The sequence below is a fragment of the Oreochromis aureus genome, linkage group 12 (genome assembly GCF_013358895.1).
Source record: "Oreochromis aureus strain Israel breed Guangdong linkage group 12, ZZ_aureus, whole genome shotgun sequence".
Classification (NCBI taxonomy): Eukaryota; Metazoa; Chordata; class Actinopteri; order Cichliformes; family Cichlidae; genus Oreochromis; species Oreochromis aureus.
Genome location: NC_052953.1, coordinates 6,784,323 through 6,804,366, shown reverse-complemented (window position 1 = coordinate 6,804,366; position 20,044 = coordinate 6,784,323). Strand labels below are relative to the sequence as shown.

General features: G+C 38.0%; 1 protein-coding gene across 1 annotated transcript in view; it reads left to right on the top strand.

The window, feature by feature from the left end:
• Positions 1-18,542, top strand: part of snx2 (sorting nexin 2) — a 30,727-nt gene extending 12,185 nt beyond the window's left edge. The window contains exons 8-15 of the mRNA XM_031731326.2: positions 3,323-3,398; positions 6,606-6,719; positions 7,421-7,514; positions 7,786-7,991; positions 8,440-8,583; positions 15,159-15,239; positions 15,333-15,404; positions 15,986-18,542. Of these exons, the coding sequence (XP_031587186.1) occupies positions 3,323-3,398; positions 6,606-6,719; positions 7,421-7,514; positions 7,786-7,991; positions 8,440-8,583; positions 15,159-15,239; positions 15,333-15,404; positions 15,986-16,036 (838 nt within the window). The 3' untranslated portion in view covers positions 16,037-18,542. The remainder of the gene's footprint in view (positions 1-3,322; positions 3,399-6,605; positions 6,720-7,420; positions 7,515-7,785; positions 7,992-8,439; positions 8,584-15,158; positions 15,240-15,332; positions 15,405-15,985) is intronic.
• Positions 18,543-20,044: the final 1,502 nt, after the last annotated feature.

Genomic DNA, 20,044 nt, shown 5'->3' with positions numbered 1-20,044 from the left:
ATTTATATCAGAGTTACTGTTATTTACAGCTGTACAGTTTGTTTTCCGTCATTGTTCACCCAGAATGATGACGAAATAGGTTTTTAATTGTAATCTGTGTGGTGTTTCAAAAGTCTAAAAATGTGAGAGAAACAGAATTGCCTAAAAAGGGGATTACTGATAGATGGACTGAAGGAAAATGACTTGGAAATGTAAAAAAAAAAAGAACTATAGAACTGTTGCATCAAAAGTGGAAATCAGGCCTTTTTCACAGGAGACTTTTATTTTGCCTGAACCTTAAGCTGCTAAACTGAATGCAGCCGTTAGTGTTTTCAGACTGTAAATGAATGATGGTTAAACCACAAATATTAGGTGCATCATTATCAAAACATCCATCTTTGTGTTTGTGTGTGTTATGTTGAATGGTGAGCAGTAAGGTGGAGGGAGGACGGGTAGGACGGGGCTGACATTCTGCTGCCATTTACTGATGCCGTTTGATTGACAGGAAGGTCAGCCAGTGACAGCTGATGGAGCTCAGAGCTGCTGCTCAGAACTCCACCCTGATGGACACACACACACACACACACACACACACACACACACACACACACACACACACACACACACACACAGTTATTAAGATCACATTAATGGAATTTTTAAGGTTAACAACAAGTATACGTTGTTTGAAAAACACCTTTTTTTGTCCCTCCATCAGCAAATGCTGTGCGAACACCAAACCAACAATGAATTGATTTTAACATCTAGGCACAAACTGGGAGAAGGTGGAGGGGTGTCTCCAGAATATAGAAATTTAAACTTTTGGAGGATTAAAGAGTCTGATGGCAGAATAGAAGCCATCGTCGATGTGCTGAAAATGTTAAATACCTCTCTTTGTAGAATAAATTTGGCTCATTGAATCATGCACTCTGTTGTTGCTTTCAGGGCCCAAAGGTTATCACCCTGTGAGGGCTACTGCCCGTCTAGAGCTCACTCAGGCAGTTACCTTTGCTAGTGTCACATGGGCTCAGGTGGACATGTCATGGACTTTATACTGTGGTGCAGAAAAAGTAAAGCCTGTTTAGCGTTTTTGGCTCAGACATTTCTCAAGGTCAGGTGTGATGTCTAGTAAAATTCGGTATTGCATGAGTGAAAATGGCTTCAGTTAATAAGAGAGTCGAGAAGTGTAACCAATAGATAAAAAGATGAGAAACCAGAATAGGTGGCAGGCCCGTCTCAAGCTACCAGTAATGACAAGGACACTAGCAAAAAGCAAAAGTAGAGAAAATCCTGTCAGGATGGATAAGAGTCTGTGCCCACCACCTGCACAACCGTTCCCCTGCTGGGGGGTTTCTTGTTGCCTCTCCGCCACACCTGTTGTCACTATCATTTGCACCAAATGAGGGGATGGTTGATGCTTCCTAAATGGACAGATTGATATCTCTTAGGTTTAACTGACTTTTGACTTTGCAGCCACAGCTTATCTACACACTTTAAGGATGACTAAAGAAGAGCCATAATCACTAAAATCATTTATTTTTCTCTGGCTGCTGCAGCTTTTCTCACACAACAGGGGAGATTCACTTCCCAGAACAAACCCACTCAGTGAGTTGGTGTACTGTGACATTGTTGAATAAAGCTCCGGAGACTGCTGAGGTGTTCGTTCTTAATTGTGTGGATGCCCTCAAAGGCATCCACACTATTGAGTTCCTGTTTCTCTTTATTCTTTATTCCACTATTTACTAGTTGCTTCCGTACGTTTTTCGGCACTTAACTACTCCCTCAGTTTTTGTGCTATTTTCACCGTTCAAATCTTAAAAAATTCTGCTCTTTCTGCTCTTTCCTGCTATGACTTTTGGTGCTCATAACTTCTATACGTTTTGAGATATTGAATTTTTTATGCAATATTTTTTGCCCATTTCTGCCACATTATCAGTGGGGTCACTAGTTTTCCTTGCCGGTTTGAGCTGTGTTTTAGCTCAGTGAGATAAGCAGCCGTTCTCAGACTGGGAGGCCCGGGTTCAAATCCCGCTTATGGCAACATTTATTTCAGTTAACAGTTAAACTTTTTTTTAACTCTTTTCAACACAAATTTCAGCTTTTTCACCCCTTTTCAGCAGAACTTTCAGTTTTTTCACCACTTTTCAGCACAAATCCCAGCTTTTTCAGCTGTTTTCAGCAAAAACCTCTTTTCAGCAGAATTTTCAGAATTTTCACCTCTTTTCAGCATAAATTCTGCTTATTCACCTCTTCTGCAAAATTTTCAGCCTTTTCACCTCTTATTAGCACAAATCTCAGCTGTTTTCAGGAAAAACTCTTTTCAGCAGAAATTCTGCTGATTCATCTCTTTTCAGCGCAACTTTCTGCTTCTTTACCTCTTTTCAGCAGAAATTCTGCTGATTCACCTCTTTTCTGCAAAATTTTCAGCCTTTTCTCCTCTTATCAGCACAATTCTCAGCAGCTTCTGCTAATTTCAGCAGAATTGTCAGTCTGTCCACCTCTTCTTTACGAGAATGAGTTTGGCTCAGTGAGATGAGTAGCTGCCTTGAGCCCAAGAGGGCCAGGTTCGAATCCTGCTCAGGGCGATTTTTTTTTTTTTCACCACCATACAACTTTTTGCAACTTTTCATCTTTTTCATCTTTTCAGCAGACAGCTTCAGCATTAAGGCATCCACACAGCATTTTCGCAGGAAATGCAAATTTTTCTAGTTTAAAACAATTTTCTTGCCTTTTCTTGCTGCTGCTGCTCTTCCCCTCTCGCCTGCTTTCTAAGCATTCGAGCTGACTCCATAAACCTGCACCATTGTTCCCTGACATGAGTTTGTCACTGATCTGATTGACTCCCTGCAGTTTGACGCTTTTCTTTTTAACTTTTTACCTTTTTAGCAACAGTGACTTGTAGTAAAAGTCTGATACTGTGACAACCCCGTCTTATAATATAAATTCTAAGAAAATATTCCAAAAATCGAGACTGAAATGCAAACGTTGCAAGGTTGGTGATCCTGCCAGTTCCCGGCCTATAGGCTGCCCATGATTTAGAGTTGAGCATCATCAAATATAAGTATTTCACAGCAGTGGTCAGATCAGAAAATGTGTAAAACTCCAGTGGTCCATTTTGGAATCATTGCATAAGGAAGTGCTTTTCTTTAATTAGAGCTCCTTGAATGGCACGTATAAAAACAGAGCTGAGAATTGCAAAATAACGAGTTTAAACACCAGCCAATCGTGTCAAAGAAGAAGCTGATTACTCCACAATGTCATCTGGGATGGCACCGGAAACTGGAAACTAACCTTCATAAAAAGAAAAGTTTATCTTCTGATTCATATTTCTTCTTGTTTTCAGATATCTGATGAGAACGGTGAAGCATCCCATCCTGCTGAAGGATCCTGATGTTCTGCAATTCCTGGAGAGCTCAGAGGTAAATAAGAAAAATTACACCTTTTGCTTGGAGATGTTGGACTCATCAGCGTCAGTCAGTACAGGCAGGACTTCCAAACCTCAGCAAACTTGTTCATTATCATCACATCTCTGCGCTTCCACTTTTCCCTACTGAACTGATGTAGTTTTAACAGCAGCACTTCCTGCAGCCCAGTGTCTTTTGAATGTAACGGTGGGCACCAGTCTGCATCATTATTTAGAAACTGCTTCAACGCTTCACTGCAGAAAATCAACACAACCTGCAAACCTGGAGTCAGACCTCATTCCTGCTTTTGTCTGTTCTATTTCTGGAGTTTAATTTTTACTTTAACGCTAAAAACTGAGTTAAAACTCAGAGCAGCACGTTCAGTTATGACATGCAGTTTGTTTGCGGTGAAACTTTTGAATCAGGTGAGCTGAAAAATCAATTTATTTCTCCACACAAGTGTTTGTCCATTTACTTTCCAGACAAACAAGAGATGGTATTTCATGCATTAAAAACGGCGAGCACTTCCACACTAAACCTTATTTGAGAGAAAACCTTAAGTGCAGCAAACTCTATGAGTAGCTGGAGCTGAGTATCGATATCCAGCTCGTAAGGATTTCTATGATGCATCACGCTAAAGCTGAAGGCTGTAGAATATTAAACATAGACTGTATAGAAAAGATGGATTTAGCCACGGTGATGTCACTAACTGGTTAAAGAAGTCTCATTTTGAAGTCTTGATTTTAATTCAAGGTTATCTCACACTGTTAGCCAGCTTGGTTACCAAGTTGTTTCCATGCACTGTGCAGGTGTAATACACAGACACAGATATCTGCTAATTAGTGCCAAGTACATAATAGAATACTTTCACTCAACAAAACCTGAGTACAGGCTTCCTGTATGGTTGCTGGTACAACGAATGGCACAGCAAGCCCTTGTATTTGACAATAAATCCACCAACAGCACAAACACTTTACAGAGGTCCGGTTCACTGTCATTGGCTGAAGTCTAGCGGATGGCTAGCTGGGCAGTTGATACAGATTTGATATTCACACAGGCCCTAATAAAATTTAAAGGCGAGAAAAACCATGCACCTTGTAAAGCTGTCACAAAGGAAGACAAAGGGAGCAGCCACAGCTTTATAAAAACTAAAGATGTGCCAGACTGTGAAGCTTCTCAGTTGCTTTTGAATCCAGTCTCAAGTGAGCATTAGAGGAATGAGCTGAATGACTTTCACTGTTAGAATCTGGGCATCGCCCCCTGCTGGACATTAAAAAGAGTGCAAGTTTAAGGGATTTTGAACATGGGCTCGGACACTATGTCCATCTTTGGACCAGTGATTCGGCTCACTGGGCATTTGCTGGTTGGGCCAGCGCACTAGTGGGCTGATAGGTCAATATGATTATTTTGGCTGTGGCTGTGGGCGACTTGAAGCATTGACAGCTGTCTATTTGTTCATTTTCTTAACTGATACTCCATTATCCCCCGGCCACTCCCCTACCTTTGCTGTGCGCTCATACACCTCGTAGAACAGAGTTAAGTGTATAAGAAGTGGTTGATAAAGATGGACAAACAGGAACAATTAAATAAATAAACTAGAAATAGATTCAGCTAAACGTCTCAAATTAGCCCAACAACTGCTGTACCAATCTGATTAGAAAAACTCTTTCAACATCAATAATCAAACAAATTGAAACGTGCATAATTTGGATGCATATGGTATTATTTACATAGTTTCATTTGTTTAATGTGTATACTTTTTGCATTTTTAACTGGGCCATCTGCACTGTTTCGACCAATCATGATGGGCCGCCTTGTCCCAGTCCACACCTCTTTATACTGTGTGTAATTTAATTCATCAACTTTTTTTTGCATCATTAGTAATATGACCAATAGGGGGTGCTATTGAGCCACCACAACTTGCCTAACAAGGTCCCCATAAAGGTTGTTTATCTGAATGTCCATAGGCCTGCTAGAAGCAGAGCTACAGGATGACCATAGTTGAAAGATCAGGTTACTATTTTGATTCAGCCTGTGAGGACTAATGGCATCTATGTAAATGTCAGAATTGTCATCTTTCTTTAATCATACCTGAAGGAAGATTGCCCTAACAGAGCAAAAAACAAATAAAACCTCCTTTAAGAAAAAGGCAAAAAAAAGGCCCTCACTTTTCCAATCTCTTCACTTCTTTTTCCCAACCAGTGGCAAAATGTCCCGACAAGGTCGAAGCCCAGAGCCGCTGCTGTGAACCAAGCTTTCCAAAAACTGCCTTGGGGCTTAACAGCCTGCGGCGTTTTCTGTTTCCTTGTTTTATTGTCCACTCCGACTAAATCCTGTGCAACATCGTATTCAAACTATCCTGCCCCCGCCCCACTCCCTCCTCTCCTCCCCTGCTACCCACCTGACTGTTGGTGGGATTGTGTTGTGAAACAGCTGCAGTCATTGGGTCCAGAATAAATGGCTTTGTGTCACAGATTTAACAGGTGAATTGCTCGGACGCTTGACCGAGCGTGTCGGTCCGTCTGGCCCGCTTAATGAAACACAACCAGAGGAGGGAGAGGTGGAGGGAGGGGGTGAATGGCACCGAGCTGCAATTGAAAGCTATTTTCACCCCCCACCTCAACTCATTTACCCTCGTCCTCCCTTAGCTGAGGGCCCCGGGGACGCCGCCGTCCTCCGGCTGCTGCCGCTCCTGCTAAATGAGATTGGAGTGGGGGGGGGGGAAGTAAACCGTCACAGGAAAACCCTGTATGTCCGGAAAAAGTAAACTTTTCCAGAATGAAGAAAAATGAGGCTGTTTTCAAATGGATGTCCCAGCTTTTTCATTCTGATGCGATGGATTCTGTGATGGTTTTTGTAGCCGTAAAAGACGATCAGCACGTAAAGAAGCTGCATTAAACCTGTTTGGAGCTAAAATGTGGTAGACAAGACAATCAGAGAGGAAAGGAGAAAAGACCACAGATGTTTGGAGTGAAAGACGGAACAGAACGAGAAACAATAGGAAGTGAAAAGTAGCAGGGGAAAAAGAACTCCAGGAACAAAGTGATCAGGAGGGTGGAAACAATCAAAATCAAAGAGACAGCAAATCAACGCAACATATGCAGTAAGGATGAGATGAACGGAAAGCAGGAATAAGATGAAATGTATGAAGAAATGAGCTAAATAAATATAAAGGTAACGAGAACCTGAGCTTGTTTGTTTGTTTGTTTGTTTGTTGTGCAGTTGCCGCGGGCTGTCAGCACTCAGGCTCTGAGCAGCGCCGGACTTCTGCGAATGGTCAACAAGGCGGCAGATGCAGTCAACAAGATGACCATCAAGATGAACGAGTCCGATGCTGTGAGTGACGGATAGAGAGGGAGGGGCGAAGGAGGAAAGGAAATGGAGGGATGAATAGAGAGATTGAAGGATGTACAGAAAGATGGGAGAACATTAGGAAGGCAGAAAAGAGAGGAAAAAGATAATGAAGGAAGGAAAGAAGAAACTGGACTGGGGGACTAATAAAAGGTGTGGAGAGGTACTACTGAAAATGAGGAATGAAAAAAGATAAAGAAGGGTAAAATGAGAAGGAGGGAAGACGGGATGGAAACAAGAAAATAAGGAAGAACAAAATGGGAAGTGATAATATAAGAAATACATTTTAAAATATCAGGTGTGAGGTAGAAATGAATAGGGAAAAGATGGAGGAGGGAGAAAGAAGGAAGTATAAACAGATGGTAGTGAGCTAGTGACTTAAGGAGGGACAGGAAGGACAAAAACGAAGAAGATTGAGAAAAATAAAGGAAGGAAACACGAAAGAAATCTGGAAGTGGGGCGGAGCTGGGGGAAGGAAAGAATGAATGTAAAGCAAAGCAGGAAAATTAAATAAGGAAGGAGAGAAACAGCTGGATTAGCAAAGAATTGGAAATGGAGGCAGAGGTGAAAGTGACAAGAAAAGGGAAATAAAGTAGGAAAGATAACAGTAAGGAATGAAAATCAGATGGGAACACTGGATAAATGAAGACTGTTTTAATGGCTGGGTGTGTCTGTGTCTGTGTCAGTGGTTTGAGGAGAAGCAGCAGCATTTTGAGAATCTGGACGTTCAGTTGAGGAAACTTCACACCAGCGTGGAGTCTCTGGTCTGTCACAGGAAAGGTACGCTTAGTGTTTACCAAAACCAATGTGTTTCTTCTCTTTGACACCGTCTTCTTTGTTCTCTGTGTGTAATCTTATCCTGAGTCTATCAGAAAACAGAGGCTGAAAACTGTATTAAGTTCAACAAAAGAAAACAAGCAAACACCTGAAAGTTTTTAACATAGAAATTAAATTAAAAGTTCTGATAAAATGTCCGTACTCTTCCTCTGTTTGTGAGTAGAGACCCTGTAAAGTGGCTGACTCTTAAAATCCGTCTCTCGCTCCTCTCCAGAGCTATCTGTGAACACGGCGCAGTTTGCCAAGTCGGCGGCCATGTTGGGGAACAGCGAGGACCACACAGCTCTGTCTCGGGCACTGTCCCAGCTGGCTGAGGTGGAGGAGAAGATCGATCAGCTGCACCAGGACCAGGCCAACGCTGACTTCTACCTTTTCTCCGAGCTGCTGGGCGACTACGTCCGCCTGCTCACCGCCGTGAAGGTATGACTTACGACTGTTGGAGGTTCCCACTACAAACGAATGAGAGGTTAATCAGGACGTGCTGGAGCTGCCTAAGAAGCATAGAACTACATCTGAGCTACCACCAGCTTTTACTTGCTGGGTTTTGTCATCAAGACTGTTTGTCTGATAAATGGAGGATAAAAAAATAGAAAGTGATGGTTTTGATGTTTTTTAGCTTCTTTTCTTAAATAAGCTTTTCATTTTTTCATCGTTACAAATAAGAACGTGTTCTTAATGACCTGGCTGCATAAAGGTTACATCGACTCACTGCGCCATCTTGTGGTACAAATGGGTTTTAGACTAATTCACATTACAGACTTGTTGGTCACAGCAGCTGTTTCTTCACGTTCTTTTCAGAGCTTTTGTTAATTTTTGATGGTTTTAAGTACAGAAATTACAATAAGTGTGTGTGTGTGTGTTTGCTCAGGGTGTGTTTGATCACCGTATGAAGACGTGGCAGAAGTGGCAGGACAGTCAGATGTTGCTGCAGAAGAAACGGGAAGCTGAAGCCAAACTGCAGTTCACCAACAAACCAGACAAACTGCAGCAGGCCAAAGACGAGATCAAAGAGGTAAGACGGTCGTTTTGTGGAGCATCATCACCAAAAATAACATTTACTATGATAGAAATGACAAATCCCATTAGAACACATGGAATCATCCCATTTTTGATATTTTTGCTCATCTGGTCATCAAAACTGTTGCTTTGATTTTTTTTTTTTTTTTTTTTTTTTGATGCAATGATTTTCAGACTTTTTTGCCCATCACAAATGGGAATTCGGAGTTTGAAAGCACACCCACACCGTGTTATCTGACATCTTTGTTTTGCTACACAAAGGCACTTCTTACAGCCCAACAATTTCTTTTTGTGCATTAGTGTCACCACTCTACTTTACATATTAGAACTTTCAGCAAATAATCTGAATTTATATATATATTCATAATATTAACAAAGTAAGACATTAGATTGTGTTTGGGGGGTTAAAGAAGCACCATCCACCTGTTGCAGACTCAGTGTCAAAGTTAGATCAGCTGTGTTTTGGGGAATCTTACAATTCATGCAATTTGTGTGGCTTTTTTATTTCTTATAAATTAATCCATTTTGTTCACTTTTTTTTCTGTCACTTTGCCAAACGCTTAAAGGCCGTCCAGCTGTTGGTCTTGCTGCCTTTGGTTCAGACCCAGCACTCACTTGAAGCCAAATTTCAGAGGAAATGTTTGATTTCCAAATTCCTCTTTGTCTTACCTGGCACCACCTTATCATTAGCCACCTTCTCCCAAAAGATAATACACCTGGTCCTGAGGCTATAAGACTGATAGCTTTTATGATACTGTTAGCTCTATTTTCTGTACTTGGTGAGCTGCCTGCACAAGAGCGTCATTTTAATGTCCTCGCTGTTAGTCAAGGCCTCTGATGCGTCATCCTCTGCTAATTCCCACTATTGTTCAATGTGAAAAATGAGGCAAAAGATCGACATAAATTCTTTTTTAAAAATTTATATTGTCCCCTTGATTTCTCTCTAATGTCAAATCGCCATCTTTAATCCACCTGCACCAAATTCCTGTCTAATTATTTTCTAAGGTTGTGTTTTTTTCTGAAACCCTTCCAAGTATGATAAAAACATATGGTGTCATTCAGGAGCGGCTCTCCTCTCTCTGTGGTTTTGTTTCTGTTGGGATGCCCGGTCAGGTCGAATAAATGCACCTTCACGGTTCATTCCTGTGAAAACATTTTTTTCTTTTCATCTGCAGACTTCACTTGAACTCGGTACGACAAACACGAGCAGGAGAGAACAGAAAAGTACATTATTAGAGCGTCTGTTGAAGCTGTCACCACACAAATTCATCCTCCGTGTTGTCTGTCAGGATTCAGCTCACACACACACACACACACACACACACACACACACACACACACACACACACACACACACACACACACACACACACACACACACAGACGGTCGGGGGGGTCTGTGCATTAGAGCCGAGCAGCTGTCAGATGTGGGGTTTTGGGTGGAGAAAGGGGGGAGTTTTTTGGGTGAGGTGGGGGAGGCTGTCAGAAGCTGCAGACGAGGACAGATCGCAGTAGAGTTACAACCAACATTTATTTGGAGCCGACAAGAGTTTTGCCGCCTGTCAGGAGTCGGGTTTTGGTTCACGCTTTGACAACAGCCAACAGAAAACACACACGAGCTTTTTCTAAAGTCCAGAAAAAGAGTTTTACAGCGCGCTGCTGCTGCTGAACCTGCTCAACCACCGCTGCACACATCATGTTAAATGTTGACTGCGCTCTGCTGGATTTTAGGTGAATCTGTTTTATCCAATCCCAGTGCTTCATTTAAAGAGAACTTCAAATCAGGGATGTCCTTTTTTTAAATAGAAAAATATATATTTTCTAAAATGTTTCTATTAGTTTTTGGTAATTTGTGCATTTTTCTGTTCCCGTGCTTGCAGCGTTAGCGATGTGGAACAAACATTTCTGAAAGATTATATAAGGAAGGAAGTTGACTGTGGAGCTTAATGGGTCTCTACTTTACTGCCATCCATTAAAAACAACAGCTGTAGTGAACAGTCAACACAAAGTGAATCATATTGTTTTTATTTTATATAACGTCAGAGTGAAAGGAAGTTGTTTTTAAAGCTATGACAGAGCTGAACCTACATATTCCAGATCAAGAAGAATAATCACACAAAAAGAAATGCAGTATATCAGAGGTTATGGTTTAATAGCTCATGACTGGGTCTTCCTCTGTGTGCTTATATCATAACTGAATGCTGTTTGACCTAAACAGAGTCTGACAAAAGTTGCCCCCATGTGTGTGAATTTTGACCTAGATTTCTTACTGCACTTCTACTTCCTCTCACTCCTACAGCGGTTTGTTTTTTTATATTCCACTTGGCTTCTTTATTCTAACACACAGATTCAACTTCAAACCTGAACGTCATCATACGTTTAAGTTTGTCTTTAAACAGCTTTGCCTGGAAAAAGGATGCACAGTGGATGTAGCATTAAACGCTTTCTTGTACATTTATGGCCACATTACTTGTGTGCTATGATACAGGAGTCTATTTAATGACAGTATGACTCAGTAGATGAAAATCAACTATGAAAATTATGTATAATTGGTGTTATTTTGGGCTGTAGTTTCCTCTGTCACAGAGATGTGGACTAGTCTTTGGTGAACAGTCAGATATTTAACCCACACTGCCCCCTGTGGGCAACATACTGAAATAACTATCAGAGTCTGTGAATCAGGAGTCTGAGACACTGCTGATTTTTTTTTTTCCTAAAATAATCTAAATAATCTTCTTTTGCACCAACACATTTTTTTCCACACTCAATGATTATTTTATAACACAAATGATCATTTCTGAGTCATTTTATTCCCTTTTTTTTTTTTTTTTTTTAGATAAGTTTTTATTCTTTGTTATTAATTTCGGTCTTTTTTTTAAAGAGTTGCATGAACGGTTTGAACATTTTTATGCTTAACAACATTTGATCCTTATTATTTTAAGGGAAACAAAGAAACGAGCATGAAGAAAAACGTTTGGGACACACAATTACTGTTAATTAACCCCAAATAATTAATTAATTAGTTAATTTCCAAATTAACAGGATATTTTAACAGACTTTTTAATTTTTCAATTAAGGACTTTCTTCAGTTTAGGAAACTTCACATTGTGTCATAAGGAACAAGTCTTCATCCTATGTGATGTTTAACACATTACAGCTAAAACAAAATTATATTATATTATAGATTCATTCTTTTGGGTGGTGATTTCCCTTTCTTCACTAGATGAGATCAGAAGATTCATATTTAGAAATGATTCTCGGTGAAAGAAGCTCACTGTGGTACGAGAGCCTTTTAAGGAACTCACTTGTTCTGCTTGTGTTTGCACTACAGGGACCAGAGGGACTTGGGTCCAGTTTTATATCAGATTATTTTTGGTTTGTTTTTTTGAGTAACTACAGTAAATGAATAAAGTAACCAGATTACGTAAATAGTGGAGACAAAATACTTCCTCTTTGTGCTGCAGACATCTTCACCAAGCCCATCTAAACAAACCCATCTACATTAAAAATTATATGCATTTAATTTAACACTTAATTTTCCTGTAAACCAGAGAGAAACAGGAAGGAGACCATTCCTTCCAACAACTTAAAATCCCAGACTTCATCTTTATTTCTATGAACATTGTTATTTATATATAGATTTTATACTAATTTAGTTTGCATACAAAAATAATTAGGATGGGGCTTTTCAAGAGATTTTGGCTACCTATTCAGCACAAAAACTTTCTAGATGGAGAGGCTACATGTTTTTCTTATTTTCTGAGACATATATACTGTTACAGTGGTGCATGCTCAAGTTTCAAATGAGGTCAGTATATGTGCAAAATCCCTGTGAGCCAAAAGCTCAGGCTTCAGACCGCTCTAATCTGTCTTGGCTCTTAATGGTGTCAGTGAGAGCAGATATCCCATATACGGTCATCTCGGGCACAAAGAACCCTCACCAACCTGCTGTTCAGACCTGTGGTTTGTTTGGGGCAGTCACTCAAAAGTTGGTTTAAAGGAAGGGTGTCCTTAAAGGGGAGGGCCCAAAACTTGTTCCAGATAGTTAGGGGGTACACTGGAACACAATGCACCCCCTACAATGAAGACTATTTTAAACTATGAGTCATGGAAAGCTAATCTAGAAGAAGCCAAAAATGTCTTCAGGAAATTTTAAACCTTTTTGTCATCATGTTTAGTACTGATCTTTGATGATGATGTAATTTTGGCCATTTGCCTGCTGGAGCAGCACAACAAAAACTGGCAGAAATGACATTACAAGTATTCAAAGCATTTAAAAGAAAAACATTAGGCTAACATCACTCCATAGTGAACACAGATTTATGTTTTAGAGCCATCTGAATATTTCAGTCCATAAAATACTTCAGATTTTTCAATGAATGTGTCATATTAGATAAAATCACGAGACGTACGAAAATACAGTAACATGATCAAAGTGTTGATTTAAATCTGCGACTATCTAACTAGACATAAGCTGATAAATTATGAAAAGACATGCTCAGCATTTTTATTTTGTGTTGGAGGGAGGATTTTCTTTCCTTTCAGTGCCTGCATTTCTCCTCGGTGTTTTTGCTCATGTCTCTGGATCTTCCTCTATGATTTTGGAAGCTCTGAGCATTTTTTTTCCTGCCTCTTAACTTTTGTTGCATTTTCCCTGCCATGCCTTCCTGCAACCAGGAGATTGAGGAGGTAGGACCTGCCCTGTCTGTCTGTCCATCCATCTCTGTGTTCACCTGCCCGACCGCCTGCTTCACACCTTTGAGTTGCTTCTCTTTGCTGTTTAGTTCTCATATTTATCAGTATTCATTTGTGGCATATTGTCACCATGTTACCCTTTTGTTCTGTTTTGCTGTTATGGCCCGTCACATGAATCAGACCGTCAAACTGAAGAGTTTTCTTACAGCCATCAGTTTTTGAACCAGTTTCTCCCTTTGGGACCAAATGTTGACTCAAAACTTTCAGTGAATGGACAAACTCTTTCATGTGACATCGAGTAGTCTAGTGATTCCCAACCAGACACGCTTGTACCCCAGATCAGGTTAGCTTTGGTGATTTGAGATATCTGTAAACTTAAGGTAGTGGATTAAATGTTAAACAAATAAATTGTTCAAATAAACAATGCTAGCTAAAAGTAATTGAAGTAAATGGTTGACTAAGCCAAATACTGGATTATTGATTATTTGTAATACATAAATGGTATTTGTTATTAAATTACTTAACATATTTTTCACCTGCACTAACAAAGTGCTTCATTTATATGAAAGCAAGCTATGAATTCAGACTTACAGACTGACTGTTCAGTTGTCTGAAAAATATAATCGAAATCTGGCTTTTATATATTTATTGGTTTTAGAATTCAGTTTAAATTGAATTAAATGAGAATATCTGCAACCTTATCTAAGGGCTACATCTGGCAGGAAGGTTGGGAATCACTGATCTAATCAAAGTCTTTATTAGCATCCTCATAGCTTACAGCATAGTTTGTTTTCTTGTGTTGTTTTGTTTTTTATCCATGACCATGTAACACATAATAATTTAAGTTTCATTATTGTTTTATTCTTTTTAAAGACTTACTGAACTACAACTATCTGTTAATTAAATATCAGTAACCTTAATTAAAAAAAACCATGTAAAGTATAAAAGTCAGCACTGCTGAGTCAGTTCTTAACAGGGGAATGTGATTTAGGAAAACAAATAAAATGCTAAAGTCTTCTTTATGAGCATCGGATCAAAGATCAGGATGGAAAAAAAGTGTGACATTAATTTGTTGCCTGTATTAGCTTAAAAATATATAAAAAATATATTTTTTATTGAGTGAGTGGAATCTCTGAGCTGGCTCACAGTCAGCTGTTCATTTAAACATTATTTTGTGTTCTTAATCTTTTTTACTTCACTTCAACTAAACTCACCTTTTACCTTTGCTGGTATCTGGTCACAACAACAACACACATTAACACAAAGCAAACTAGTTTGTCTACAACAGTTTAGTTTGTGTACGACTAAATAGTTTTTCCCGCTATATTTAGGGCGCAGAAAAATATCTTGTAGGTGAACCTGTTACTGACATAATCAGTGTTCAGGTATTTGCAATTTACCAGATATGCTCACAACATTTCCTGTGATAGATCCCTTTCCAAATCTATTCCCAGTTGGATTTCCTTCACAACATTGTTTCTGTTCCAGCTTTTCCAGCAGGAGTTTTAATAGACAAAGTGGGAGTTCTCAAATTTCATGCTTAAGATACATCCAAGTTACAGGTGCACCTAAGTCAAATATGAATTTTTTTTTTTGGTTAAAATCTTTTTAAACTTCAAACTATCAGCAACAACATCGATAATTACTGATGGGTATTGTCATATTGTTTTTTTCTTATTTAAACTGGCATGTGAAATCAGTCATCTAGAAGAATCCTAATTATGATGCAGTTTAAAGGTGCAGGTTTGCAGAAAGGCATTAAAAACTTAATAATAACCAGCAATGTTCCTAAAATATGACAATGAAATTTAGAATTACAGAAATATTCTAAATGTAGTTTCCCCTTTTCCCTTTTTTTGTGTATGTGTGTTTCAGCTGGAAGGGAAGGTCCAGCAGGGGGAGAGAGACTTTGAGCAGATCTCCAAAACCATCCGCAAAGAAGTCAGCAGGTTTGAGGTGCGTGGGTGAATGTGAATATGAATCAGTGAACTGTTAAATGACAGAATGAGGTGGGCAAATGAATATACTTTTAATGTCATTTTCTAACAGAAAGAGAGAGTGAAGGACTTTAAAACGATCATTATCAAATACCTGGAGTCTCTGGTTCAGACACAACAGCAGGTAAACAAAAATATTAGTTACATTTTTCATTATAACTAAAATGCTCTCAAAACACTCTTTAAATATAAATTTTAAATAAAAAAAAACTTGTGTTAAACTTTGTAAATATCATGTACTGCTATGAAAATTAAAAATGTTTAATTTTCATTTGAGCAAGATACATATTTTTGTGTGAAAACTATCTGAAAATTGCACTTTTTAAGAAAAAATAATTACATATTTAGAATATAACATAAAATAAATTACCGATCTGAGTACTGAGGACTGATGTCAAGCTATAAATTTTGGTGCCTTTTATTTGACAAAAAAAGATTAAAAACATGGATTCTAATTTAAAATATAAATAGTTATATGCTTAATAAAAACATTTAGCACTTGTCTCAATTTTAATTGTTATTTTGGGAACAGTTATGCAGTAAGGAAAGTAAGGACATTACAACCCAAAAACAACAAAACTGGCACCTACAGGCTTCCATACATTGTGAATGAAACCAACACTACAAGTTTTCCATAAAAATGAAACAAAATGCATGTTTGTCTCCTTGATAACTGAATATTTCTTCACTTTTTTCCTCTTTCAGCTGATAAAATACTGGGAGGCTTTCTTACCTGAAGCCAAGGCAATCTCATAGAATCCGATCTACACACAGACAGTCCTGACTGGCTCTGGTCAAACTACACTACCCATAATGCACATGTCCTCCTGGGTCCTTCCTGCTCCTCCTTATTAAGCTCAGACTAAAGAAGAGAAGTGAGGCAGCAAATCAGCTGAAATCTGATAAAGTTCATGATGTTTAACTCCTGCTTTTTTTTTTTCTCCCCCCCTCCCCCCACGCTGTGCTGCGTTCATGTCACGACTGACCCTTTAGAACATTTAGAATAATACCTTAGGAATGCTGATACACCAAAACTGATTTCTGAGTTCCCTTATTAATTTTTATGAAGTCTAAAAGGGAGCGATTCGTTGGGTTGGAAAGTCGTATTTTCGTATGGATGTGAACGCAGCACGGGTTATGGCCCTGGTGATTTTTATTTTAATTTTTTTTAAACATTCTGGTTGATTTTGTTTGTTTCCTCATTGTGCATGAGGAAAAAGGTGATTGGAGAAAGCTATTTAAGGGCTTTTTACATAATAATGATCAATATTCAAACTTTTAACTAAAGAAAGTTTGTTTGTTTTTTTCTCCATAAGCTTAGCATTTGAAGGCATGTTTCCATAATTCACATATCTTTGAGTTTTGAACTGACAAAACAAGATATTCCCTTACATAAATAAATAAATAAATGAATAAATAAATAAATGAAAAATAAATTGGTGATAAAAAAGGGATTGATAACAACAGTTTATTTGAAGAAAGCGATTCGCTCCTCTCAACCAAAATATTGTGTCTTTAGTTAAATAAAAGTATTTACATTTCATTTCTTTCATGAAAAACAAACAGGACCCCTATGCCCAGCTTACCTTATCACCAGTTAAATTTCATCCAGTTTAAGTCACCAGTTTATTTTACTGAAAGAAGTTTTTACCTTTTTTTTTTTTTTTTTTTTGAAACACTTCAAACCGCTAAGTCAGAATATCTGCGCTTTTATTTTGGAACATGAGCTGTGAAACCGATCCAGAGTACGTGATCAAGGACGACCGACTGCATCGTTTTTGTGTATTGTGTCTTGTTACCTCCTGTCACCTGTACTTTCACTTCCTCTCATTCCTTTCAGAACAAGAGCCTGTGTTTTTGTTGCTGTATGATCGTAAGTGAAGGCAACATTTTCTGTTTCTGTCCTCTCTGAGCCAACAAGAGCAGAGAAGGAAGACTCTCACATGCCGGTTTAGTTCATTGCTGTTCTCGAGAAATTATGGATGGAAGTTTCTGAAAAAAACCCTTTTAGACAGTTTTTTGGGCAGTAAGTTTGAAACCCTTTTGAATATGAACAGAGACTAATACGCTTCAGTGTGGACACTGTGACATAAAAAAAATGCTTTCTTCTTTTAATATTTTCCACCTTTTCATGACAAATTTACTAGATGTCTTGGCCGTCTAAGTCAAAATTTCGGATTATCTGAAAATTTCAATTACTAAGTCAAACTTCTGAGAAAATTTAATTGACCTTGTTGTTTTCTTTTGCTTCTCCCGATTCTAATGTGAATCTACAAGAGCAGAAATCTTAAATGAAACATTAGTAACCATAAAAAAAAATGTGAATGTTGATTTTCTTACGACTTGAAATCATTATACGAATAAACGATAATGCGAGAATGCCCCTCTGTGGCAGATTTTCTCCATCTCTGTGAAATCATGCTAAATATGTGGTTAATTAGTACCTTATGAAGCTTCAGTGTGAACTGGGCCTTGGTGGTTTTCTTCCTGCTGCTCATGTTCAGCCCAGTTAGGAGAATTTAAGGTTTTGAGTTTTAAATTTAACAAGAACTGATTAAATCAATCAGAAACTGCTTGTTAGTATTTCTAAGTCTTGGAGGCTTGTGGTGTTCCAAGCTCTTCATTACAGATGAAGGATTTCCTTTAGGGAATGATCATAAATCTGAAGTTCGGAGCGTCTGAGTAGTTTCAGGCCTGGTGGAGGTGAGACTTTGTCAGTTGACTGAGTAGGTGTCCGTCCAGAGATCAGCCTCAGACTGTGAGATTTATTTTTTAGTCTTTGTTAATTAAGGTGACAACTCCAACTTCCTGCAAAATCCTGCAGAATATGACCTTGATTTTATTTTTTGTTGAATTCAAAGAACACTTTGCTATCCAACATCTCAAATCTGTCATAAAATCATTAAATCAGATATTTTAGCTTATTTGATTCAAGCAGAAAGTAAAACTGGAATTACTTTTGATTTTGACTTTTCTTCTTTTGGTGCTCAGCCCACATTACTCCTCAGTCTTAAATTCTACAAAACTATGTTGATTGTTGTGGTTTTTATCATGTTTTATTCCTCATTTTTTTTGCCACCAAATGATGTGCAATGGTTGAGAACTTTTACTTGATTTTAGGTTTTGTTTTTATTTTTTTTTCACAAATGATGAAATGCTTTATCTGCTGAGATTTTTTTAAAGCCATTTTGGTTTTGATATGACATTCCTGAAGTGTGACAGAGCAGACGTTTGAGTACAATAAAGGAATGTATCTCATCCATGGTTGGACTGGGTTTGAATTATTTATCTTCCGATTGGTTAAGCATCAGTTTATGTTCATTTTTAATGTAAACCTAGACTTTAACTTTTTGTAAGGCTTGTAAAAAGTTACTGCTGTGATTATATAACAAACATTACGCATAGGTCAGATAATAAACTGAGGTTAATTGATTCAGTAAGATGATTATATATTATTAAATTACAGTAAGAGTATCATTAGTATGAGCTTTTGTGTTTCATGTGCAACAAGTAAAGACTTTAGATAACTATATTTAAATCAAGCTCAAAGAGGTCATTCAAGCCAAATTTCTACTCAGGTTTTACATTTAGGTCAGTTTTCGCAGCAAATTCTATACATCCAAATACTGTAAATCAAAACTGCAGTTAGTGTGCATTAAATATAAGAAAATGTAAGTCTCATATTTTGTAACTGTAAATCAAGGTTAGTTGAATACCCTGTAATATACCTCGACCACTGCTTCTCACTCCAAATTCTCTTTCACATACATGGTTCTCAGTGTGTTTTGTCAAAAAACATCTGGAAGCACAAGTTTCCAGATAAAGTTTTTGCCAAATATTCATCAAATGTTTGCAAAATAGTATAGTATTTATTGCTTATAACATATAGTGTATTGAATGAAAAAACTAACAGCCAGTGTTTAAATCCTATGACACTGTGGCAAGTGGGTTAAAAATATCCGTACCTCTTTTAAGTGGGCATAGTTACTTAACAGGTGAGCTATACTAATACTAACTAGATTATTGTGAAGAAAAATGTAGTAGACTAAAGTAAAACGGTAATAACAGAGTAAATTTTGTAATGCATAAAGTCAAAAATGTCACAATGTAAAAACTAGATTTATTTAATTTTAGAAAGTTAAACTTCACACATTTACAAATACTAATAAATTAGAAAGTTATCGGATGATGTTACAAAACTTTTTTTCTGTAATTTTTTTCACTTGTTATATTGAAAATCAAGTTACCATAAATAGTTTCCTGTCTAATAAAGGGTTATTTAACAAAAACCCAATATCAGTGCTAATCAGGAGTCATTAATTTTCACCGGATTTTCTTCTATTGTGGCCTTTTTCTAGATTAACATTTACACTTTTCTCAGACACACAGACCCTGGAAGCCACATCATACAGCTTCAAAAATCAAAGTCTAAACACAGTATATGATGATCAAATATTGCTTACATCAGGATTTAAAGTTGAACATAGTCTTGTGACTCTTTGCACATGCTCTGTGTAAATTGAATTAAATGTACTAAATTAAATGGTTGCCATTATCTTTATGAAACTCATCAACACTGCAGTAGCAAAATGTGATTCCAGCGATTTTGGATCGTGTCCTTGCCTACACTCAGTCAGTCCTCAGCTGTCCTCTGTCACATGTGTTTCTCTCCTCCGGCTCTGTTTTTTTCATCCAAACCGTTGTTTTCTCGGAAGCTCGAAGTGATAATCAGGGTGCCGAGACTGAAAACGATTCACACAGCCT